This window comes from Oryctolagus cuniculus, chromosome 2 (genome assembly GCF_051225735.1).
Source record: "Oryctolagus cuniculus isolate XC-2025 breed Fujian yellow rabbit chromosome 2, ASM5122573v1, whole genome shotgun sequence".
In the NCBI taxonomy this organism is placed as follows: domain Eukaryota; kingdom Metazoa; phylum Chordata; class Mammalia; order Lagomorpha; family Leporidae; genus Oryctolagus; species Oryctolagus cuniculus.
This window is the reverse complement of record NC_142868.1, coordinates 138,444,274-138,464,829: the sequence shown is the minus strand read 5'-3', so window position 1 is coordinate 138,464,829 and position 20,556 is coordinate 138,444,274. Positions and strand designations below refer to the sequence as shown.

The 20,556-nt window shown below is 43.3% G+C and overlaps 1 protein-coding gene across 9 annotated transcripts in view; it reads right to left on the bottom strand.

Annotated features, from left to right (window-relative positions):
- Positions 1–11,726: 11,726 nt before the first annotated feature.
- Positions 11,727–20,556, bottom strand: part of NFU1 (NFU1 iron-sulfur cluster scaffold) — a 42,724-nt gene continuing 33,894 nt past the window's right edge. For all 9 annotated transcript variants that reach the window (XM_017340705.4, XM_070069013.1, XM_070069011.2 and 6 more), the window contains 2 exons: positions 16,204–16,378; positions 11,727–11,897 (listed from right to left, as the gene is read on the bottom strand). In XM_017340705.4, the coding sequence (XP_017196194.1) occupies positions 11,853–11,897; positions 16,204–16,378 (220 nt within the window). In that variant the 3' untranslated portion in view covers positions 11,727–11,852. The remainder of the gene's footprint in view (positions 11,898–16,203; positions 16,379–20,556) is intronic.

Below are 20,556 nucleotides of genomic sequence, written 5' to 3'. Positions count from 1 at the left end.
GGGGCGCTGGATCCTGTCCCGGTTGCCCCTCTTCCAGGCCAGCTCTCTGCTGTGGCCAGGAAGTGCAGTGGAGGATGGCCCAAGTGCTTGGGCCCTGCACCCCATGGGAGACCAGGATAAGTACCTGGCTCCTGCCATCTGATCAGCGTGGTGCGATGGCCGCAGCGCGCCAGCCGCGGTGGCCATTGGAGGGTGAACCAACGGCAAAAGGAAGACCTTTCTCTCTGTGTCTCTCTCCTGTCCACTCTGCCTGTCAAAAAAAAAAAAAAAAGAAAGAAAGAAATGAAGAACCACGGCTAAATCAGCTTTATAAGACTTCTAAACATTCCCATGCCTGTGATTTTTGTTACCCCTTAATTCCAATAATACATATCAATAACATTATTAAAAATCATAAAAACCTATAAATAATACAGGGGCGGGAAGAGGGGACAGGCATTTGTCGCAGCAGTTAAGACACCACTTTAGATGCCCACATCCCAAATTGGGGTGTTTGGATTTGAGTCCCTGTTCTGATTCCAAGCTCCAGTTTCTTGTTAATACACACTTTGGGAGGCAACATGTGATGGCCTGCTTGAATCCTTGCCAGCCATTTAGGAGAGCTAGATTGAATTTCAGGATCCTGGCTTTGGTCTGTCCCAGCTCTGACTGTCCTAGCATTTGAAGAGGAATCATCTGGTGGAAAACCTCTGTCTTTGATATATGAAATATATCAAATATATATATATGTATATATATATATATATCTGCCTTTCAAATAAGTAATTTTTTAAATAGTAAAAATATGAGAACTTAGGGTATGTATGTATGCCCTGGTTTTTAGGGTGTTTTGTGGATAAATATACCCCAACAGAGAAGATCCTGGCAAGCAAAGGAAAAAGAAATAGGTCAAGTCCCTAAGGCCTATGAGAAGGAAGAAATGAAGACAACAATAGAAGGCATCAATCACTCTCTCTGAGTGAAACCCTGTGGTTCCACCACCACTCCAATTCATGCTACACACCTTCACACCAAAATAATCTTTCAAAAATACAGATTTGCTCCAGTTTCTTTCTGCTTGAAATTCAGTGGGTACCCTTCACCTGCAAGATGAAGCCCAGACTTCCCGGCATGCACCACTGTCATTCAGGATCTCCTGCCAGTTTGGTCAACAGCATCTCCCATCACTCTATTCCAGAATCTTAGGGTCCAGCTATAATCACCTACTGAGAATTCCTGAAAGTAGAGTATCATCTCAGACTTCTATACTCCTGTATTTGGCCTTTTTGAAAAGAAACATTAAACAGGGAACCAGGTGAATGGTTGGGGCTTGATTATGTAGACTAGATAGCCATTTAGGAAATGGGACTGTAAGAGAACAAGAAAGTTATCTTGTCAAAAATTATTTCCACTCCCTACCTACCCATTGCCTACCATGGGTGTTGAACACCTGGACCATGAAAACCTGGTCCATGAACCCATTTGGTCTGGCCCTGCCAAGGCAACTGCAGGTGGGACTCAAAATTCAATAAATATACAGCAGGCTAATTTTTAAGTTGATAATGTTGCACAGCCCATGAATGATGTTATTAATATCCACATGGCCCTTGGCAGAAAAATCTGTATATTTAAGGCAGAAAATTCTCCCATGACTTCATGATAATGACTTCATTAAGTCATTATCAACTATTAACACTTTTGAGTTAATAGTTTAATTAATACTATAAACTATTTATAGGATTACTTTTCATTTGGATAGCAATTATGAAAAGGTCACTGGGAAATGGGAGTTTTGTTGGGGATGAGATTAAGACAGTCTGAAATCAGGAGAAGGGCAGACCTGAACAGACTGCCTGGGGAAAGGGGAAATACAAATGCATGTGGAATTGAGTACGCTGATGTGGTGAGGGGCCCCAGATGCAGAACTTCGTGAGGTTGATGGTGTGGCACAACTGCAGGATCCCAGATCAGAGTTCTGGCTGCTCTGCTTCCAACACAGTTTCCTGCTAATGCACCTGGGAAGGCAGTAAATGATAGTTCAAGTACTCGGGTCCTTGCCACCAATATGGACATCAGGAGGGAGTTCCTGGTTGCTGGCTTTGGGCAGGCCTTGCCTAGGCCATTGTGGGCATTTGAGGAGTAAATCAGAAGATAGTAGATTATGTGTGCTCTCTCTCTCTCTCTCTCTCTACCTTTCAAATAAATAATGTTTTGTTTTGTTTTGTTTTTTTTTAAAAAAGGGAAATTGGTAATTAAAGCTGACTTTATGCACTGTGGCAGTTCATTTTAATGTGTCAACTTGATTGGGACATGGTGACCAGATATTTGGTCAAATATTATTCTAGTTGTTCCCAGGAGGGTGTTTTTGGATGAGCTTAACATTTCAATTCGTGGATTTTTAAATGTTTATTTCCATCTACTTGACAGAGAGAGAAAGAGAAAGACAGATCTTCCATCCGCTAGTCTACTCCTCCTCCAATGCCTACTCCTCCTCCAGTGCCTGCAATAGCCAGGGCTGGTCCAGGCTGAGGTCAGGGACTCCATCCGGGTCTCCCACATGGATGACAGGGATCCAAGCACTTGAGCCATCATCCATTACCTTTCAGGATGCATTAGCAGGAAGCTGAATCAGAGAAGCAGAGAGATTGCCCTTCATAATTTGAGTAGGCCTCATCCACTCAGTTAAAGACTTGAATAGAACAAAAGACTGCTCTTCCTCAAGCAAGAAGACATGGTCTTCAGCTTTGAACCATAACATGCAACAGCGGTTCTTCCCTGGGTCTCCAGTCTGATAGCCTACCTTGTAGATTTTGAACTTACCAGCTTCCATAGTTGCATGAACCAGTTCCTTAAAATCAATTTCTCTCTCTCTCCCCCTCTCTCCACACATACAAATATACACAGTCATGCATCACTTAATGATCAGTATGTTCTGAGAAATGTATCACTGGCTGATTTTGTCCTTGTGAAGAAGAAATCACACAGTGTACTTGCACAAACCTAGATGGTGTATGTAGGTCAATCACTCAACATGGCCTCTTGATGCAATCAAGAGATGTCTGAGACTGCTGCCAGTGTAACATGGCAAACTTTATTTTTAATAAGGCGTACATTCTAAACTGGTGCTAAAAAGTAAAGTAAATACATAAACCAGTAACACAGACCATCATCAAGTGTTATGTACTGTACATAATTGCATCTGCTATACTTGAATACAACTGACAGCATAGGTTTGTTTATACCAGCATCACCATAAACACATAAGTAAGGTGTCCACTAGGCAATGGTGTAGTTTTCAATTGGTAGTTTTCAATTCCATTTTAATCTTAATCTTACAGGACCACAATCATATATGTAGTCCACTGATAACAGAAATGTTGTTTTGCAATATATGAACTGTTGTGCACGTGTATAATAGTTTCTCCATATGGTGGATATGTTCCAAGGCCCCCAGTACATACTTGAAACAGTGAATAGTACTGAACACTATATATATATATGTATAGTATTTTTCCCATTCATCCATCCCTTTAATGACATTTAATTTTTAAATTAGACATAATAAAAGATTAACAATAAACTAATGATAAATAGAACAATTCTAACAATATGTTGCAATAAAACTTATGTGAATATAGTCTCTTTCTCAAAATACCTTATTGTATTGTACTCACCCTTCTTGTGATGATGTGAGATGAATGACATAGGCACTGTGACAGTATTGGTTACTAAGGACTTTCTTTTTCTTAAAGATTTATTTATTTATTTGAAAGGCAGAGCAACAGAGAGACAGACAGAGACAGAGAGATCCTCCACCTGCTGGTTCACTGCTCAAACAGGGCTCAACAACGGGAGATAGGCCAGGCTGAAGTCAGAAGCCAGGAACTCACACAGGTGTCAGGGGCCTAAGCACTTGGACCATCATCAGCTTTACTAGCCATATCAGCAGCTGGGAGCTGAATCAGAAATAGAGCAGCCAGGACTCAAACCTAAATGCAACATAGGATGTCTGTCATAGGCAGTAGCTTAACCAGCTGTGCCATATGCCAGCCCCTACTACTGACTTTCTGACAATGCCAGAAGGATGGTAAGTCATGATGATGCCAACAGACTTCAAGTAACTAAAACAGCAGAAAAGGAAATTGAGGATAAGGGGGAACTACCATATACAAATGAGAGGGTCTTAAAAATTTTCATGAAAAACTATGCATGGATTTCAATATTTTTTGTACCAAAATAAACTTACCTTTTAACTCCATTTTCCATGAATGCTTTCAAATACCTTCATATATATCACACACACACATATCCTATTGGCACTATTTCTATGTAAATTCTGAATACATTAATGTATTAATCAATAATCAATACATTTCGTTGATTTCCCCAACATTCATTACACCTGTTTTAAATTTCTAAAGGGCACAGCTTTCACTGACAAATAACAGAAATCCACTTTACCTGGATGAAGAAGGGGATTCATTGGTTCACTCGAAAAGACAGGGCTGCAGCCAGCTTTGGGTACATCTATACCAGGAAGCAGCTCTAGAATCACATCTTCATGGCACTGCAGAAGCAGAAGCCACTCCTCCACCCTCACTTTATATTCTAGGCGAGGACTCTGAGGAGTCCAGAGTAAGGTACATGCCCTGTCCTGTGGCAAAGAAGGTGGGCACAGGGACTGGACAGCTCCACAAAAGCCACGTAGAGTCAGCGAGGGGAAGCAGTTTTTCAGAGGGGAAGGTGTTGCTAAAAGAACGAACACCACGAAGGTACAAACAGAAGGTAAGTGCTACATGAGGTGAACATGGCCTCTATGTCCCACAGGAAACCTCAGGCCTCAGGACAAATGATAACTCCAGGTGGAAGCAGGACTTTCTCAGCATGCAGCTCCCAGACGGTTCCAAGTTTTCCCAGCAGGTAGAAGCTGGGGCAGTTTCCAGGCTCTGCTAAAAATTCATTCTACTACCAAGAAAGTCAACAAATTGAAACCCATGAGATTAACAGGCCCTATCTTTAACCTACTATTTCTGTCCTGTAAGACATGATCAGGGCCAGGATAAGGGGTGGGCCATTCAGAGCTGCCTAGAGTTGAAAGGTCACTAGAAATTGAAGATGACAGAAAAATTCCTTGTTTCAAGGTTTCCTTTCAGGGGACCCAGAAGTCATCCTGGATGGCCTGTAAATGCCTGTGGAGTTACCACAGATAAATCTGATGTGGGGAAATGGAGTATAAGGCTAGGTTTCCCAATAAAGCACGTAGATTCCCCCCAGACTGGAGAGTAGCCAGCTTCACATTCCTGAACACAAAATGGACACAGGTGCACACACAGCTTTTTTGGCCTACTGTGCTTCTGGATTCAGTAAGAGATGGGAGCCTCCTGCCCAATGGAAAGCACCTACGAAGCTTCTCTCCTCTCCGAGGGAGGAATGCTCAGGAGGTACACTCGGCCTAGGCCTGAAAGCACAGCAGTACAAACAGCAGCAAGGAGGTCTGTATCCAGAATTCCAGGCTTGGTGTTCTCAGCTTTTCCGCTTAAGTTGAATGGCAATGGAAAATGTATTTCTCCTCCCTGTGCCTCTGTCTTCCAATCTATAAAAATAGAGACAGTTACCACTCACACAGGATATGGCTTCATAAATGTAACATGCTACAACAGAGTGTTTGTTATATAGTGAACGATCAATGAAAGTTTCCGTTTTTATATATTTTGGCCCATATAACCTTACCATTGTGCAGGGCTTCATCCTAATTTTTTTTTTTTTTAAGGCAGAGTGACAGAGAAGGGAAGGCAGAGACAGAGATCTTCCATCTGCTGGTTCAATTCCCAAAACGGATACAACATTCAGGGGTGAGCCAGGCTGAAGCCGGGAGCTGGCAACTCCATCTAGGTTTCCCACATGGGTGGCAGGTGCCCAGATACTTGGGCCATCTTCCACTGCTTTCCCAGGTGTTTTAGTAGGGAGCTGGATTGGAAGCAGAGCACCCAGGTTCAAACTGGTGGTCTGACATGGAGTGCCTGTGTTGTAGGCAGCAGCTCAACCCATTGCACCACACCCAGCCTCTTCATCCTAAATTTTGCTTAGTGAAAAATCCTCCAAGTCCTTGGTTTCTTCTTTTTTGTTAAAAAAAAAAAAAGTATTTACATGCGAGGCAGAAAGAGATAGACAGACATAGATCTCCCATTTGCTGGTTCACTTTCCAAATGCCTGCAACAATCAGGCCTGGGCTGGCACCAACGCCAGGAGCCAGGAACTCAATCTGGGTCCCCTATGTGGGTGGCACGGAGCTGACCACTTGAGCTACCATCACTAAGGTACAGATTAGCAGGAAGCCAGAATCAGAAGTGGAGCCAGGACTTGAACTCAAGCATTACAACATCATGTATGGGCATCTCAACTAGAATCTGAAGGACTAAGCCAAATGCCTGCCCCCATATTTATTTTTATTTTTGAAAGGCAGAGAGACAGACAGATCTTCCATCCACTAGTATGTCCCCAAGTGCCTGCAAGAGCTAGGGCTGGGCCAGGCCAAAGCCAGGAGCAGGAAACTCAATCCAAGGCTTCCAAGTGGGTGGCAGGGGCTCAAGTACTTGAGTCATCATTGCTGTCCCCCATGAGGCACATTAGCAGGAAGCTGGAATTGGAAGCGGAGCCACAACACAATCTCAGGCACTCGGGTATGGGATGTCGATATTCCAAGTAGGGTATTAACTGCTACACCAAATGCCTGCCCCAATGCCTTTTTCTTGACCATTAATCTTAGTTCCAATTATCTGTTGAAAGGGCAGGTATTGTGGTATAGCAGGTGAAGCCACTGCCTGCGACATCTGCATCCCATATAAGCACTGGTTCAAGACCCAGCTGCTCCACTTCTAATCCAGCTCCCTGTTAATGGCCTGGGAAAAACAGCAGAAGATGGCCCAAGTGTTTGGGCCCCTCCACCCATGTGGGAGACCTGTATGAAGTTCCTGGCTCTTAGCTTTGGCCTGGCTCAGTCCTGGCCATTGCAGTCATTTGGGGAGTGAACCTGCAAACGGAAGCTCTTTCTCTCTCTCTCTCTCTGTAACTCTGACTTTTAAATAAATAAATAAATGATTTTAAAAGGTTTATTTATTTATTTGAAAGGCAGAGTTACAGAGAGGGAGAGGCAGAAAGAGAAGTGTTCTATCTGCTGGTTCACTCCCCAAATGGTCACAATGGCTAGAGCTGGGATGATCTGAAGCCAAGAGCCAGGAGCTTCCTCCAGGTCTCCCATGTGCGTGCAGGGGCCCAAGGACTCAGGCCATCTTATTCTGCTTTCCAAGGCCATAGCAGAGAGCTCGATAGGAGGTGGAGCTGCAAGGACTCAAACCAGCACCCACACAGGATGCCAGCTTTACTATTATGCTACAACACCAGCCCCAATAAATTTTTTTTAAAGTTATCTGTTGAAATGTCCTGTATTTATAAAGCATTTTCAAGAATGTTTTCTGTAAAAATATTCTGTATCTTTTGGGGGAGTTAATTTCTATTTTTGTTTTAGAATGACTATTTTCTTTCTTTGGGATCACACACTGGAAATGAATTAGAATTTATTTTTTTTAAAGATTTATTTATTTATTTGAAAGTCTGGGTTACACAGAGAAGAAGAGGCAGAAAGGGAAGGAGAGGCAGAGAGAAAGAGGTCTTCCATCCGATGGTTCACTCCTCAATTGGCTGCAACGGCAGGAGCTGTGCTGATCTGATGCCAGGAGCCAGGAGCCTCCTCCAGGTCTTCCCATGCAGGTGCAGGGGCCCAAGGACTTGGGCCATCCTCCACTGCTTTCTCAGGCCATAGCAGAGAGCTGGATCGGAAGTGGAGCAGCCGAGACTCAAACCAGCACCCATATGGGATGCTGGCACTGCAGGTGGCGGCTTTAGCCACTAAGCCACAGCACTGGCCCCTGAATTATAAACATTTAGAAATTCCAACTATTACCTGATTAAACTATCACTAATAATCTTTGATTAAACAAGGTTTAATTAATTGAAATACATGTTAACTTGTTTAAGATTGATATCTGGCAGTCTGCCAAAAATAAAAAGGCAGTAGGAGTACGCATGTAGCCTATCAGTTAAGGTTCCTGTGTTCCACATCAGAGTACCTGGATTCAGTTCGCAGCTCTAGCTCCTGAGCCAGCCTCTTGCCAATGCAGACCCCAGCAGGCAGCAGTGATGGCTCAAATGACTGATTCCTACCACCCTCATGGAAGACTTGAATTGTGTTCCTAGCTTTTAGCTTCAGCCCAGCTCAGTCTCAGCCTTTGGGATATTTCAAGAGTAAAGTGAACCAGTGATGGGAGACCTCTGTTTCCCTTTGCCCCCCAAATAAATCAATTTTTTAAAAAGCAGTAAGATCGGATGGATCGGGGCTGGCGCTGTGGTGCAGCGGGTTAACGCCCTGGCCTGAAGCTCCCGCATCCCATATGGGCACCGGTTCAAGCCCCAGCTGCTCCTCTTCCCATCCAGCTCTCTGCTATGGCCTGGAAAAGCAGTGGAAGATGGCCCAAGTCCTTGGGCTGCAGCACCCGCTGGGGAGATCCGGAAGACGCTCCTGGCTCCTGGCTTTGGATCAGTGCAGCTCCAGCTGTTGTGGCCAACTGGGGAGTGAACCATGGGATGGAAGACCTCTCTCTCCCTCTCCTCTCTCTGTGTAACTCTGACTTCAAATAAAATAAATAAATCTTAAAAAAAAAAGATCGGATGGATCTTTGGTGTAGTGATTAAGTTACATCTTGGAATCCCGCATTCTGTATTTGGAGAGCCTAGTCAGAGTCCTGACTCCCAAGCTTTCTGATCCAGCTGCCTGTATTTAATGCACACTCTGGCGCTGTGGCGCAGTGGGTTAATGCCTTGGCCTGAGGCACTGGCATCCCATATGGGCAACAGTTCTAGTCCCAGCTGCTCCTCTTCCAATCCAGCTCTTTGTTGTGGCCTGGGAAAGCAGCAGAAGATGGCCCAAGTCCTTGGGCCCCTGCACCCACATGGGAGACCCAGAGGAAGCTCCTGGCTCCTGGATTCGGATCGGCGCAGCCCTGGCCATTGCAGCCAATTGGAGAGTGAACCATCGGATGGAAGATCTCTCCCTCTCTCTCTCTGCGTCTCCTGTCTCTGTGTAACTCTGACTTTCAAATAAATAAATCTTAAAAAAAAAAAAAAAAAAAAAAGCACACTCTGGGAGGCAGCAGATGGTGGCTAAAGTACTTGGGTCCCTGCCACCTACATAGGAGACCCATTTGAGTTTCAGGCTTCTGGCTTCAGCCTGGCCCAGTCCTGGATGTTGTGTGAACAGCCAATATAAAATGTTTGTCTCTTTATCTCTCTTTTTCTCTGCCTTTCAAATAAAATAAAAATGAAAAAAAATAATAATTTTTTTTTATTTATTTATTTTTTGACAGGCAGAGTGGACAGTGAGAGAGAGAGACAGAGAGAAAGGTCTTCCTTTGCCGCTGGTTCACTCTCCAATGGCCGCCGCGGCCGGCGCGCTGCGGCCGGCGCACCGCACTGATCCGATGGCAGGAGCCAGGAGCCAGGTGCTCCTCCTGGTCTCCCATGGGGTGCAGGGCCCAAGCACCTGGGCCATCCTCCACTGCACTCCCTGGCCACAGCAGAGAGCTGGCCTGGAAGAGGGGCAACCGGGACAGAATCCGGCGCCCCGACCGGGACTAGAACCCGGTGTGCCGGCGCCACAAGGTGGAGGATTAGCCTGTTGAGCCACGGCGCTGGCAAAAAATAATAATTTAAAAGCATTAAAATTACTTACCAAGTCCTTTGTGATTTACAAGTTTCTGCTAGAATGCAATCAGCTTTAAGCTTTAGAATACCTAATAGTAGCTAAAACAAGAAAAACATTTATCTCACACACTGTAAACTCTGAAGGTGAGTGGATCCTGGGCTGGCTCAGAGGTCAATGAAGTCCTCAAGGTTCCAGGCCCTTTCTTTCTTCCTTACAGCTCTCGTGGCCAGGCTTTTGTCATAATTATCAATCAACTGTCATTGCTCTGGACATCACACACTGCAGTACACCAAAGCAGGAAGAAAAGGAATGGAGGAAAAGAGCCTTCTTTACAGAGATTAACTCTCAAGGAAGAAAATCTTTCTAGAACTCTCCAGCAGGTATCTCTTGCAGTTCACTGGCCAGGACTGGGTCATATTTCCACCCTCTAGACTTACTCAATGGCAAAGGGAATTGGAGTTGGAATAACTGGCTTAGCCAAGTCACAACGAAGCCCCTGGTACAAAGGTGGGACCTACCTTCCCTGCAATCAGCTGACAAGTGAGAGGGCCTCTTTCAGCAAGAACTGAGGGTATATACTGGATGGGCAGCCAAGAGTGTGTGCAGCACTCCCCACTTCTGTACGATTTCCAACCAAGCACATCCACTTTCCACTCAAGCCACACTTAGCTTCTTGCAGTTCTCACATACATTTCACACCTTTGATTCTGCTCCTTATGCCTAGAATCTCCTTCCCTCACCATTCCTCGCTGTTCTTCACAGATGCTTCCTTTTGCTGAAAATCTTCCCAAAACTTTGGCCTCTCAGTCCCATGATCTCCTTTCTTCAAATAGTCTAATACTCTATTCACCTCAGCTACTTATTTCATGGCCATATCTAAGACTTATCATTAATTGCATTTCTTCCACAATCTCAATTACCTGTAGCTTTAACTGAAGGACAAGTTAAGGTATCTACCTTGCAGAGCAACTCCCAGTGTCTAGTCTGAATCTATTATAGCTCAGGGAAATAATTCTCCAATCCTAACTGCTGGTGCTATGAATCCCAGGATAAAAATATGCCCAGCACTCACAACTGCTGAAGCTGTTCCTGTTTCCATTTCTCTCTTGGTCTTTGGAACTAGGACTGCAGAGAAGCTGGGTATCGCTGCTATTTCCTCAACTTTCCTTTTCTGGGATTTTCTGTCAAGAGCTGTCTCTACATTACTATGAAAAATGAGAAAAGCTTACTTTGCTATTGTGGCTATTTGAAAAAGCAGTATCCTGACTGTGTAAAGATAACTGTCCAAATGCCTGGCATGGCTCAGAAATTAGTGTCAACTAACATAACTTAAATTTTTAAGCAATTCTAATTTAAATAAAAAGAACATGTGCATAGATGATTCAGGTGTTATAAATAACTCCCATGAGGAAAAGCAATATGGATCTCTGAGTTAGTAAGAACCAATGGAAAAAGGACTAAAACAATCTTTGATCTGTTTTTCAGAGACTCTGTTTCATGAAGTAAAGCCTTAAAAGCATGCTGATGCAATGGTTTTCAATTTAATTGTCTTACAACCAACTGAATTTTCTGTAGATTCTGAAACATACTTCTTGGGGTTTTAGCATTGCTATTATTATTTTTTATCTTTCAGTGAGAAGTTATGTGCTATGACATTGGGAACTACTTCTCGGTTCCCACTCTTAAACCTAATTGTATTTTTTTTTTTAATACGGTGAACACTTAAGTAAAAAAAGTTTCAGACATATCACAAAAAGCTAAGCCATTTTAGAATATTTAAAAAGCATTCTCCCTATTTGCTTCTGTATTTAATGAGAAAGTAAATTATATGGGGAAAATGTATTTTAAAATGTTTCACACATTAGGCAAAGAAGGAATCATGAAAAATGAGGAGCAAAAATAAAAATATCCCTGGATAAAATCCACGTGTACAGAAGATGATTCAGGATGTTATAAATAACTCATATGAGGAAAAGCAAACATGCAGTAATTATATATCATTCTCTAAAGAAAGGACGCTTTATTCATCCTTAAGTTCCTGAACATATTAATAATAAAGGTTTATTATATATTATTAGCAAGTCCAACTTCTGTGCCCAAAGAAAATCCAGGGTATTTAAGGTGAGTTTGCTTCTTTTTCATCTGATTCATCTTCCATAACCTAAAACCAAAAGATGAAGAGAACTTAAGAATTAAGAAAAGAATTAGAAATTGCTGTATTTCTGATTTTCATGTTACTTGTTTAAAAACGCTACTCCAGAACAATGCATGGCAATCTAATAAAAATAAATGAACAGTCCAAAAACACAAAGCTTGAATCACAACCTTGGTATCTCAATAATGTAAAAGCAAACTAAATATTTGCAAATTTATTAAAACCTGGATCTCTCTTCCTTCTCTTAAAAGATGCTTCCAAGCCGGCGCCGTGGCTCAATAGGCTAATCCTCCACCTTGCGGCGCCGGCACACCGGGTTCTAGTCCCGGTCGGGGCGCCGGATTCTGTCCCGGTTGCCCCTCTTCCAGGCCAGCTCTCTGCTATGGCCAGGGAGTGCAGTGGAGGATGGCCCAGGTGCTTGGGCCCTGCACCCCATGGGAGACCAGGAAAAGCACCTGGATCCTGGCTCCTGCCATCGGATCAGCACGGTGCGCCGGCTGCAGCGGCGGCCATTGGAGGGTGAACCAACGGCAAAGGAAGACCTTTCTCTCTCTGTCTCTCTCTCTCACTGTCCACTCTGCCTGTCAAAAAAAAAAAAAAAAAAAAAAAAAAAAAAAAAAAAAAAGATGCTTCCAGTAGCAGTGCCTCAGTTGAGAGAGAATGGAGCTTTTTTTCCAAAAGCATCTTATTTATGTAAACACATCTGAAAAGCTAAATGAAAGTATTATTATAAAAATACTTATTAGAAAAATTAATCTCTAAAAAGAATAAAGATCAAAATACTATATAGTAACTAATTACTTCGGCTTTATTCAGATAAAAATCATTTTTTATCTTAAAAAATGTTAAGACTTTCAGTTAAGAACAATATTAATGAATACTTGAAAAAAAACCAAAAAGATTAATATCTTTCCATGAGTTAATGTATTACTCAGATAATAAAGACCAACTCCTTTAGAGAGGAAAGAACTTTATAAACTCAAGAATGTTTCATTTCCTCACCACACCTTCTGCAAGTAAATACCAATTCAAGTTCATAATCTGACAGCCAATTTCTTGCTCCACCCTGGCCAAGTGAAATGATCCTTTGTCAATCCACCAAAGTGTCACGTAATATAATTTTTTAAAAAGCTATAAGGAGATTGGGTCTATACTGTGGTGTAGGGGAATAAGCCTCCACCCGTGGCACTGGAATCCCACGTGGGTGCCAGTAAAAATCACAGCTGCACCTCTTCTGATACAGCTCTCTGCTATGGCCTGGGAAAGCAGTAGAAGATGGTCCAAGTGCTTGGGCCCCTGCACCCATGTGGGAGACCCAGAGGAGGCTCCTGGCTCCTGGCTTCAGATTGGCTCAGCCCAGGCCATTGTGGCCACCTGGATGGACCTTTCTCTCTGTCCCTCCCTCTCTCTGTAACTTTACCTCTCAAATAGATAAAATCTTTGAAAAATAAAAATTAAAAAAAGCTGTAAGGGGATAATGGAGCAAAAATTTTTTTAAAATATAAACGAATTTGATTCTAAGACAAAACAGTAGAAAGACAATCATCTCATGATTTCTGTTTTAGGTGGGAGAAAAACGTATATTTAGTTCCAAGGAACTGATTTTTTTTTAAATATTTATTTTATTTTATTAATTCATTCATTCATTTCAAAGGCATACAGAGACAGATAGAGATAGGACTTCCACCTGCGGGTTCACTGTCCAAATGCCCCCGGTAGTTGGGGCCAGACCAAGTAGAAGCCACGATCCAGGAACTTAACCTGGGTTTACCCTCTGGGTAGAATGAATGCAATTACTTGAGCCAACAACTGCTGCCTCCCAAGGTATGCATTAGCAGAAGGCTGGAATCATGAATACAGCCAGGACTCAAAACCAGGCTGACAAGGTGCTATGATATATTCCTTAGTATGCTGAAGCAGGAAAAAAATGTTGATATTGTGCTGTAGATAAAGCTCTAGACCCTGCTCAGTACTAAAAGCAAGATTTTGTACAACAGGGGCCGGCACTGTGGCATAGAAGCTAAAGCTGCTGCCTGCAGCACCAGCATCCCATACGGGGGCTGGTTTGAGCCCCAGCTGCTCCACTTCCGAATGCATTTGGGAAAGCAGCAGAATATAACCCAAGTCCTTGGGTCCCTGCACTCACGGTAAGAGCCAGATGAAGTTTCTGGCTCCTTGCTGCCTCTGTCTTTGTCTCTCTAACTCTGCCTTTCAAATAAATAAATATTCAAAAAGAAAAAGATTTTGTAAACAAAGCACGATTCTGTAAGTTTCTCACTTGTATGTTCAATAACAATTAGAATTTAATTATATCATAGAGCTCTTCTACTCTTTCACTGAAGACTTCTAAAATTTGTCTATAAAATTACATGGCAGGAGCCAGCACTGTGGCATAGCGGGTAAAGCTGCCTCCTGCAGTGCCGACATTCCATATGGGCACCGGTTCAAGCCCAGCTGCTCCACTTCCAATCCAGCTCTCTGCTATGGCCTGGGAAAGCAGTAGAAGGTGGCGCAAGTCCTTGGTCCTCTGCTCCCATATGGGAGACCCAGAAAAAGCTCCTGGCTCCTGGCTTCAGAGCAGCGTAGGTCCAGCCATTGCGATCAATTGGGGAGCGAACCAGCGGATGGAAGACCTTTCTCTCTCTGCTCCTCCTCCTCTCTCTGTGTAACTCTGACTTTCAAATAAATAAATCTTAAAAAAAAAAAAAACTACATGACAGAGATGGACATTTAGCCTAGTGGTTAAGACCTGAGTTAGGACACTCATGTCTGACACAGGATGCCGGGGCTCAAGTCCCAGCTCCTGATAACAGTTTCCTGTTAATGTAGACCTTAGGAGGTGGCTGGTAACAGCTCAAGTGGTGAGTTCCTGTCACCCATGTGGGAGACCTGGATTGAACTCCTGGGTCCCAGCTTTAGCCCCCTGACCATCTTGGGCAGCTGGGAGCAAACCAATGGATGGGAGCTCTCCCTATCTGTCTCTCTCTCAAATAAATAAAAACAAAAAACTGCATGATGTTTTAAGTCATCTTTTCTTTTTTGTTTTAAAAAGATTTACTTATTTATTTATTTGAGAGGCAGAGTTACAGACAAGGAGAGAGAGGGAGAGGTGGGGGAGGTGGAATGAGGGAGGGAGAGATAGGTCTTCCATCTGCTGGTTCACTCCCCAAATGGCTGCAACAGCCAGAGTTGGGCCAGGCTGAAGCCAGGAGCTTCCTCAGGGGCTCCCATGTGGGTCCAGGGGTCCAAACACGTGGGCCATCTTCCACTGCTTTCCCAGGCCACTAGCAGGGATCTGGATTGGAAGTGGAACATCCGGGACTTGAACTGGTACCCATATGGGATGGCAGTGTCACAGATGGAGGCTTAACCTATTATACCATGGGGCTGGACTCTAAATCCTCTTTTCATAATTTTTTACAATCAAGCAGCCATATCTCCTGAGTCTGTTTCCTTATGCATTGTGGCACAATAGGTTTAAGCTGCTGCTTTGGACACCCACATACCCTATCAGAGTCCTTGGTTTGAGTCTTGGTTATGCCACTTCCAATTCAGCTCTCTGTTAATGTGCCTAGAAGCAGCAGATGATAGCTCAAGTACTCGAGTACCTGCCACCTGCATGGAATTCCTCTCCTAGTTAAGCCTGGCTGTTGCCGTCATTTGGGGAATGAACCTGTAGATGGAAAAATTTCTGTCTCTTGCTCTGTCACTCTCTGCCTTTCAAAAAAATAAATGTTTTTTTTTTTTAAATGTGAATGACTTACTTAATGAACTATTATTAGAAGATTAAATGAGGTAATATTTATAAAAAAAGCTTGGCACATAGTAGGCTCTTTAATACTAAAAGGTACTTTTATTTTTTAAAGATTTATTTATTTATTTGAGAGGTAGAGTTATAGACAGAAAAAGGGCAAGACAGAAAGGTCTTCCATTCACTGGTTCACTCCCCAAATGGCTGCAACAGCCGGAGTTGGGCCGATCCAAAGCCAGGATCCAGGAGCTTTTTTGGGTCCCCTACATGGGTGCAGAGGCCCAAGTATTTGGGTCATCTTCCACTGCTTTCCCAGGCCATAGTAGAGAGCTGGATTGGAAGAGGAGGCACCCATATGGATGCCAGTGCTACAGGTGGAGGCTTAGCCCACTACACCACAGCACCCGCCCCATAGAAGGCACTTCTAAAATAAGGAGGCTTCAAGTATAATGCAAATTGTAACACAAAGATTTATTCCTTGAAGAAAAAGACAGGATATGAATTTCTTTTCAAATAATTACTTTAATATTAAATCCAAACTGTCATATAATATTGGCATACCTGTTCTACACCTTCTACTTCTGGAATATAAAACTGCAGCATGTTCTGAATTCCATTTTTCAGAGTAATGATAGAGCTGGGGCAGCTGGTACAAGAACCCTGGAGTTTGAGCTGTACAATGCCATCTTCAAAGCCTTTATAGATTACATCTCCTCCATCTTCCTGCACAGTCGGCCTGTGATCACAGAGTGTTTGCGATATATTTAAAAGTTTTCACTGAAAAAACATAACATAGCTTGGCACTTAGATTTTACATTGACAAAATTCACAGTTAAAACCACTTTTATGATAGAGAACACTAACTATAGCTAAATTTTGTAATTTCAACTTTTTCTACTTTCAGAGAAAATGCCAAAATTCAATCATACAATTTATTACATTTTATCACACCTTATAATTTTTAAGCATGTAAGATTTCAAACTGCCTAACAATTATTATGACTACCTAAGATGTACTCAGTTTATTGAGAAAAAGAAAAGATAGATTCAGAAATGCTGGCTTCTTTTGTTTTCTGGCAAACTTTCCATTCAAATATGATACCAGTATAGATAAATACATAAATCAGGTTCACACCATTCTTTTAGTGAATGTTCACAAAGTGAACTTATATTTGTATCTATTACTGAAACTAAGAAACAGAGCAAAAGGACCTAAAAAGTCTCCCTTTGTGCTATCTTCTAGTCATTGGTCCCAACCAAATGTAACCAATCTACTAATTTCTATTGCCTTTGATTAGCTCTGTTTTTATACTTTATTTGGTAATCACACATTATTTATTCTTCTGAATCTGTTTTTATTTCTACTTTGTGAAAAATCATCCACGTTGATAAGTGTAGCAATAGTTCCTTCAATCTCACTGCTGCATAACATTCCATTAAATGAATATGTCCAGAATTTATGTATCTACTTGAACACCCACGAACATCTGAGTTAGCTTTTACAAATAGTTTAGCTATCAAGATTCTTATAAATGTCTTTTCATATACATAATTATTTCTACTGGAAGTAAACCTGAGAGTGAATTCCTGGGTAAAGAGTATGACTATGGGGGCTGGTGCTATGATATCATCCGCCTCCAGTGCCAGTATCCCCTGTGGGTACCGGTTCTAGTCCTGGCTGCTCCTCTTCCGATCCTACTCTCTGCTATGGCCTGGGAAAGCAGCGGAAAATGGCACAAGTGCTTGGCCCCCTGCACCCAAGTTGGAGACCCAGAAGAAGCTCCTGGCTCTTGGCTTCAGATCGGCCCAGCTCCGACCATTGCGGCCACTTAGGGAGTGAACCAGAGGACAGAAGACATTTCTGTCTCCCCCTCTCACTGTCTGTAACTCTACCTCTCAAATAAATAAAATCTTAAAAAAAAAAAAAAAGAGTATGAGATGTTCAGAGTTAGCAGATTCTGCCTGGGGATTTTCCAAAGTTACATAAACTTGTGTTCCCACCAGTGGTGCACAAGAGCTGCTGTTGCTCCACATCTTCACCAGCAACTCGTACTGCCAATCTTAATCTTTTAAAGATTTATCTACTTATATGAAAGGCAGAGTTAGAGAGAGGAGGAGACACACATACACACACACAGAGAAAGACTGCTTCCATCTGCTGGTTGAGAGAGAGAGAGAGAGAGAGACAAAGAGAAAGAGACAGCACTTCCATCTGCTGGTTCACTCCCCAAATGGCCACAATAGTCAAGGCTGGGCCAGGCCAAAACCAGGAGCCCAGAGCTTCTTTCAGCCTCTCACATGGGTGCAGGGGCCCAAGGACTTGGGCCATCTTTTGCTGCTTTCCCAAGTGCATTAGCAGAGAGCTGATTCAGAAGTGAAGCAGCCAAGTCTTGAACTGCACCCACATGGTTTGCCAGCATCGCAGGTGGAGGCTTAACCTGTTAACACCACAATGCCAGCCCTTAATCTTACTGGCTTTAATCATTCTAGTGAAATTTCAGTGATCCTACATTGTGGTTAAAATTTGAATATTTACAACCAATGAGATTGAGCACATTTATATATATATAAATATACTTATGTATATTTATGTATATATACTTATATATTTATATAAATATAAATAAGTATATGTATATATATACAAATATATACACACACACATATACTTAGTGGCTATTTAGTTATTTTTTTTCTTTTCTTTTTTTTTTTTTTTTTGACAGGCAGAGTTAGACAATGAGAAGAGAGACAGAGAGAAAGGTCTTCCTTCTGTTGGTTCACCCCCCACATGGCTGCTACCGCCGGTGCGCTGCACAGATTTGAAGCCAGGAGCCAGGGGCTTCCTCTTGGTTTCCCATCCAGGTGCAGGGCCCAAGCACTTGGGCCATCCTCCACTGCACTCCCGGGCCACAGCAGAGCGCTGGACTGGAAGAGGGGCAACCAGGACAGAATCCGGCTGCCCCACCAGGACTAGAACCCAGTGTGCCAGTGCCGCAGGCGGAGGATTAGCCTAGTGAGCCACAGCGCCAGCTAGTTACTGATTTTTTGTGAAGTGCCTGTTCCAGTGATTATCTGATTGGTTTTTCCCCTAACAATTCAGTTTTTTACATGGTCATGCACTGTAAATATCTCCTACTTTGTGCTTTGCATTTTCATGATAAATGCCATCTTTTGCTAAAAAATAAAGCTTTCATTTTACCATAGTCTGATTTATGTCTTTCCCTTTTAAAAAAAAAATTGGGGGCTGGAGCTGTGATGTAGTAGGTTAAGCCATTCCACACAGACGCTGGTTCGAGTCACAGTTGCTTCACTTCTGATCCAGCTCCCTGCAAATGGCCTGGGAAAAGCAGCAGAAGATGGCCCATGTGCTTGAGCCCCAGCACCCACAGATGCCTGCTTCCTGGCTTCGGTCTGGCCCAGCCATGGCTGTTGTAGCCATTTGAAGAATGAACCAGGAGACAGAAGACTTTCTGATTCTGCCTCTCACTCTCTGTAACTCTGCCTTTCAAATAAATAAATAAATCTTTAAAATATATTTATTGGGGGGGGGGCAACATTGTGGCATAGCACACAAAGCCACTGCCTACAACACCAGCATTCACTGTGGTTACCAGGTCATGTCTTGGTCACTCTACTTCCAATCCAGCTCCATGCTATTGGCCTGGGAAGAGCAGCGGAAGATGTTCCAAGTGTTTAGGTCCATGTCACCCACATGGGAGACCCGGTTTGAAGCTTCTGGCTCTTAGGCTGGCCTAGTGTCAGCCATTGCAGCTATCTGGGGAGTGAAACACCAGCTGGAAAATCTGTCTCTCCTTCTCTCTCTCTAACTCTGACTCTCAAATAAATAAATACATAAATAATTTTTTAAAAATGTATTTGATGAGACCAGTGTGGTGGCACAGTGGATTAAGCCACCAGCATCCCATATGAGTGCTGGCTGAAGAACCAACTGCTCTGCTTCCCATCCAGCTCCCTGATAATGTGCCGAGGAAAGCAGCAGAAGATATGCCAAGTGCTTGGTCCCCTGCCACTCACGTGGGAAACCTGGATGGAGTTCCAGACTCTAGGCTTCAACCTAGCCAAGCTCCAGCTTTTGTGGCCATTTGGAGTGTGAATCAGCAGATGGAAGGTTTCTGTCTCTCCCTCCCTGACGGGAACACTGCCATTCAAGTAAATAAAAGCTTCAAAATTTTTTTGAGAGGTAGAGAGAGAGTACTCCCATCTGCTTGCTCATTACCCAAATGCCCCCAAACAGCTAGGGATAGACTAGGGTTAAAGTTGGGAGTCAAGAACTCAATCCAGGTCTCTCACATGGGTGGCAGGGATCCAACTACTTGAGCCATCACCTTATGCCTTCCAGGGTCTAAAATGACAGGAAGTTTTAACTGAGAGCTGGAGCCAGGAATCAAACTCAGGCACTCTGATATGGGATGTGGGCATCCTGATGGTGTATTAATCACTAGGTCAAACACCTACCTATTCTGTATGTCTTTTCCTTAATTTTGTTTATCTGTTTGCTTGTGTCCTGTTTTTAAAAAAAATACTGCCTCTCTAATGCAAGACATGCAGACATTTATTTATTTATTTATTTATTTTGACAGGACAGTGAGAGAGAGAGACAGAGAGAAAAGTCTTCCTTTGCCGTTGGTTCACCCTCCAATGGCCGCCGCGGCCGGCGCACTGCGCTGATCCGATGGCAGGAGCCAGGTACTTATCCTGGTCTCCCATGGGGTGCAGGGCCCAAGGACTTGGGCCATACTTCACTGCACTCCCTGGCCACAGCAGAGAGCTGGCCTGGAAGAAGGGCAACCGGGACAGAATCCGGCGCCCCGACTGGGACTAGAACCCGGTGTGCCGGTGCCACAAGGCGGAGGATTAGCCTAGTGAGCCGCGGCGCCGGACGATATTCTCTTA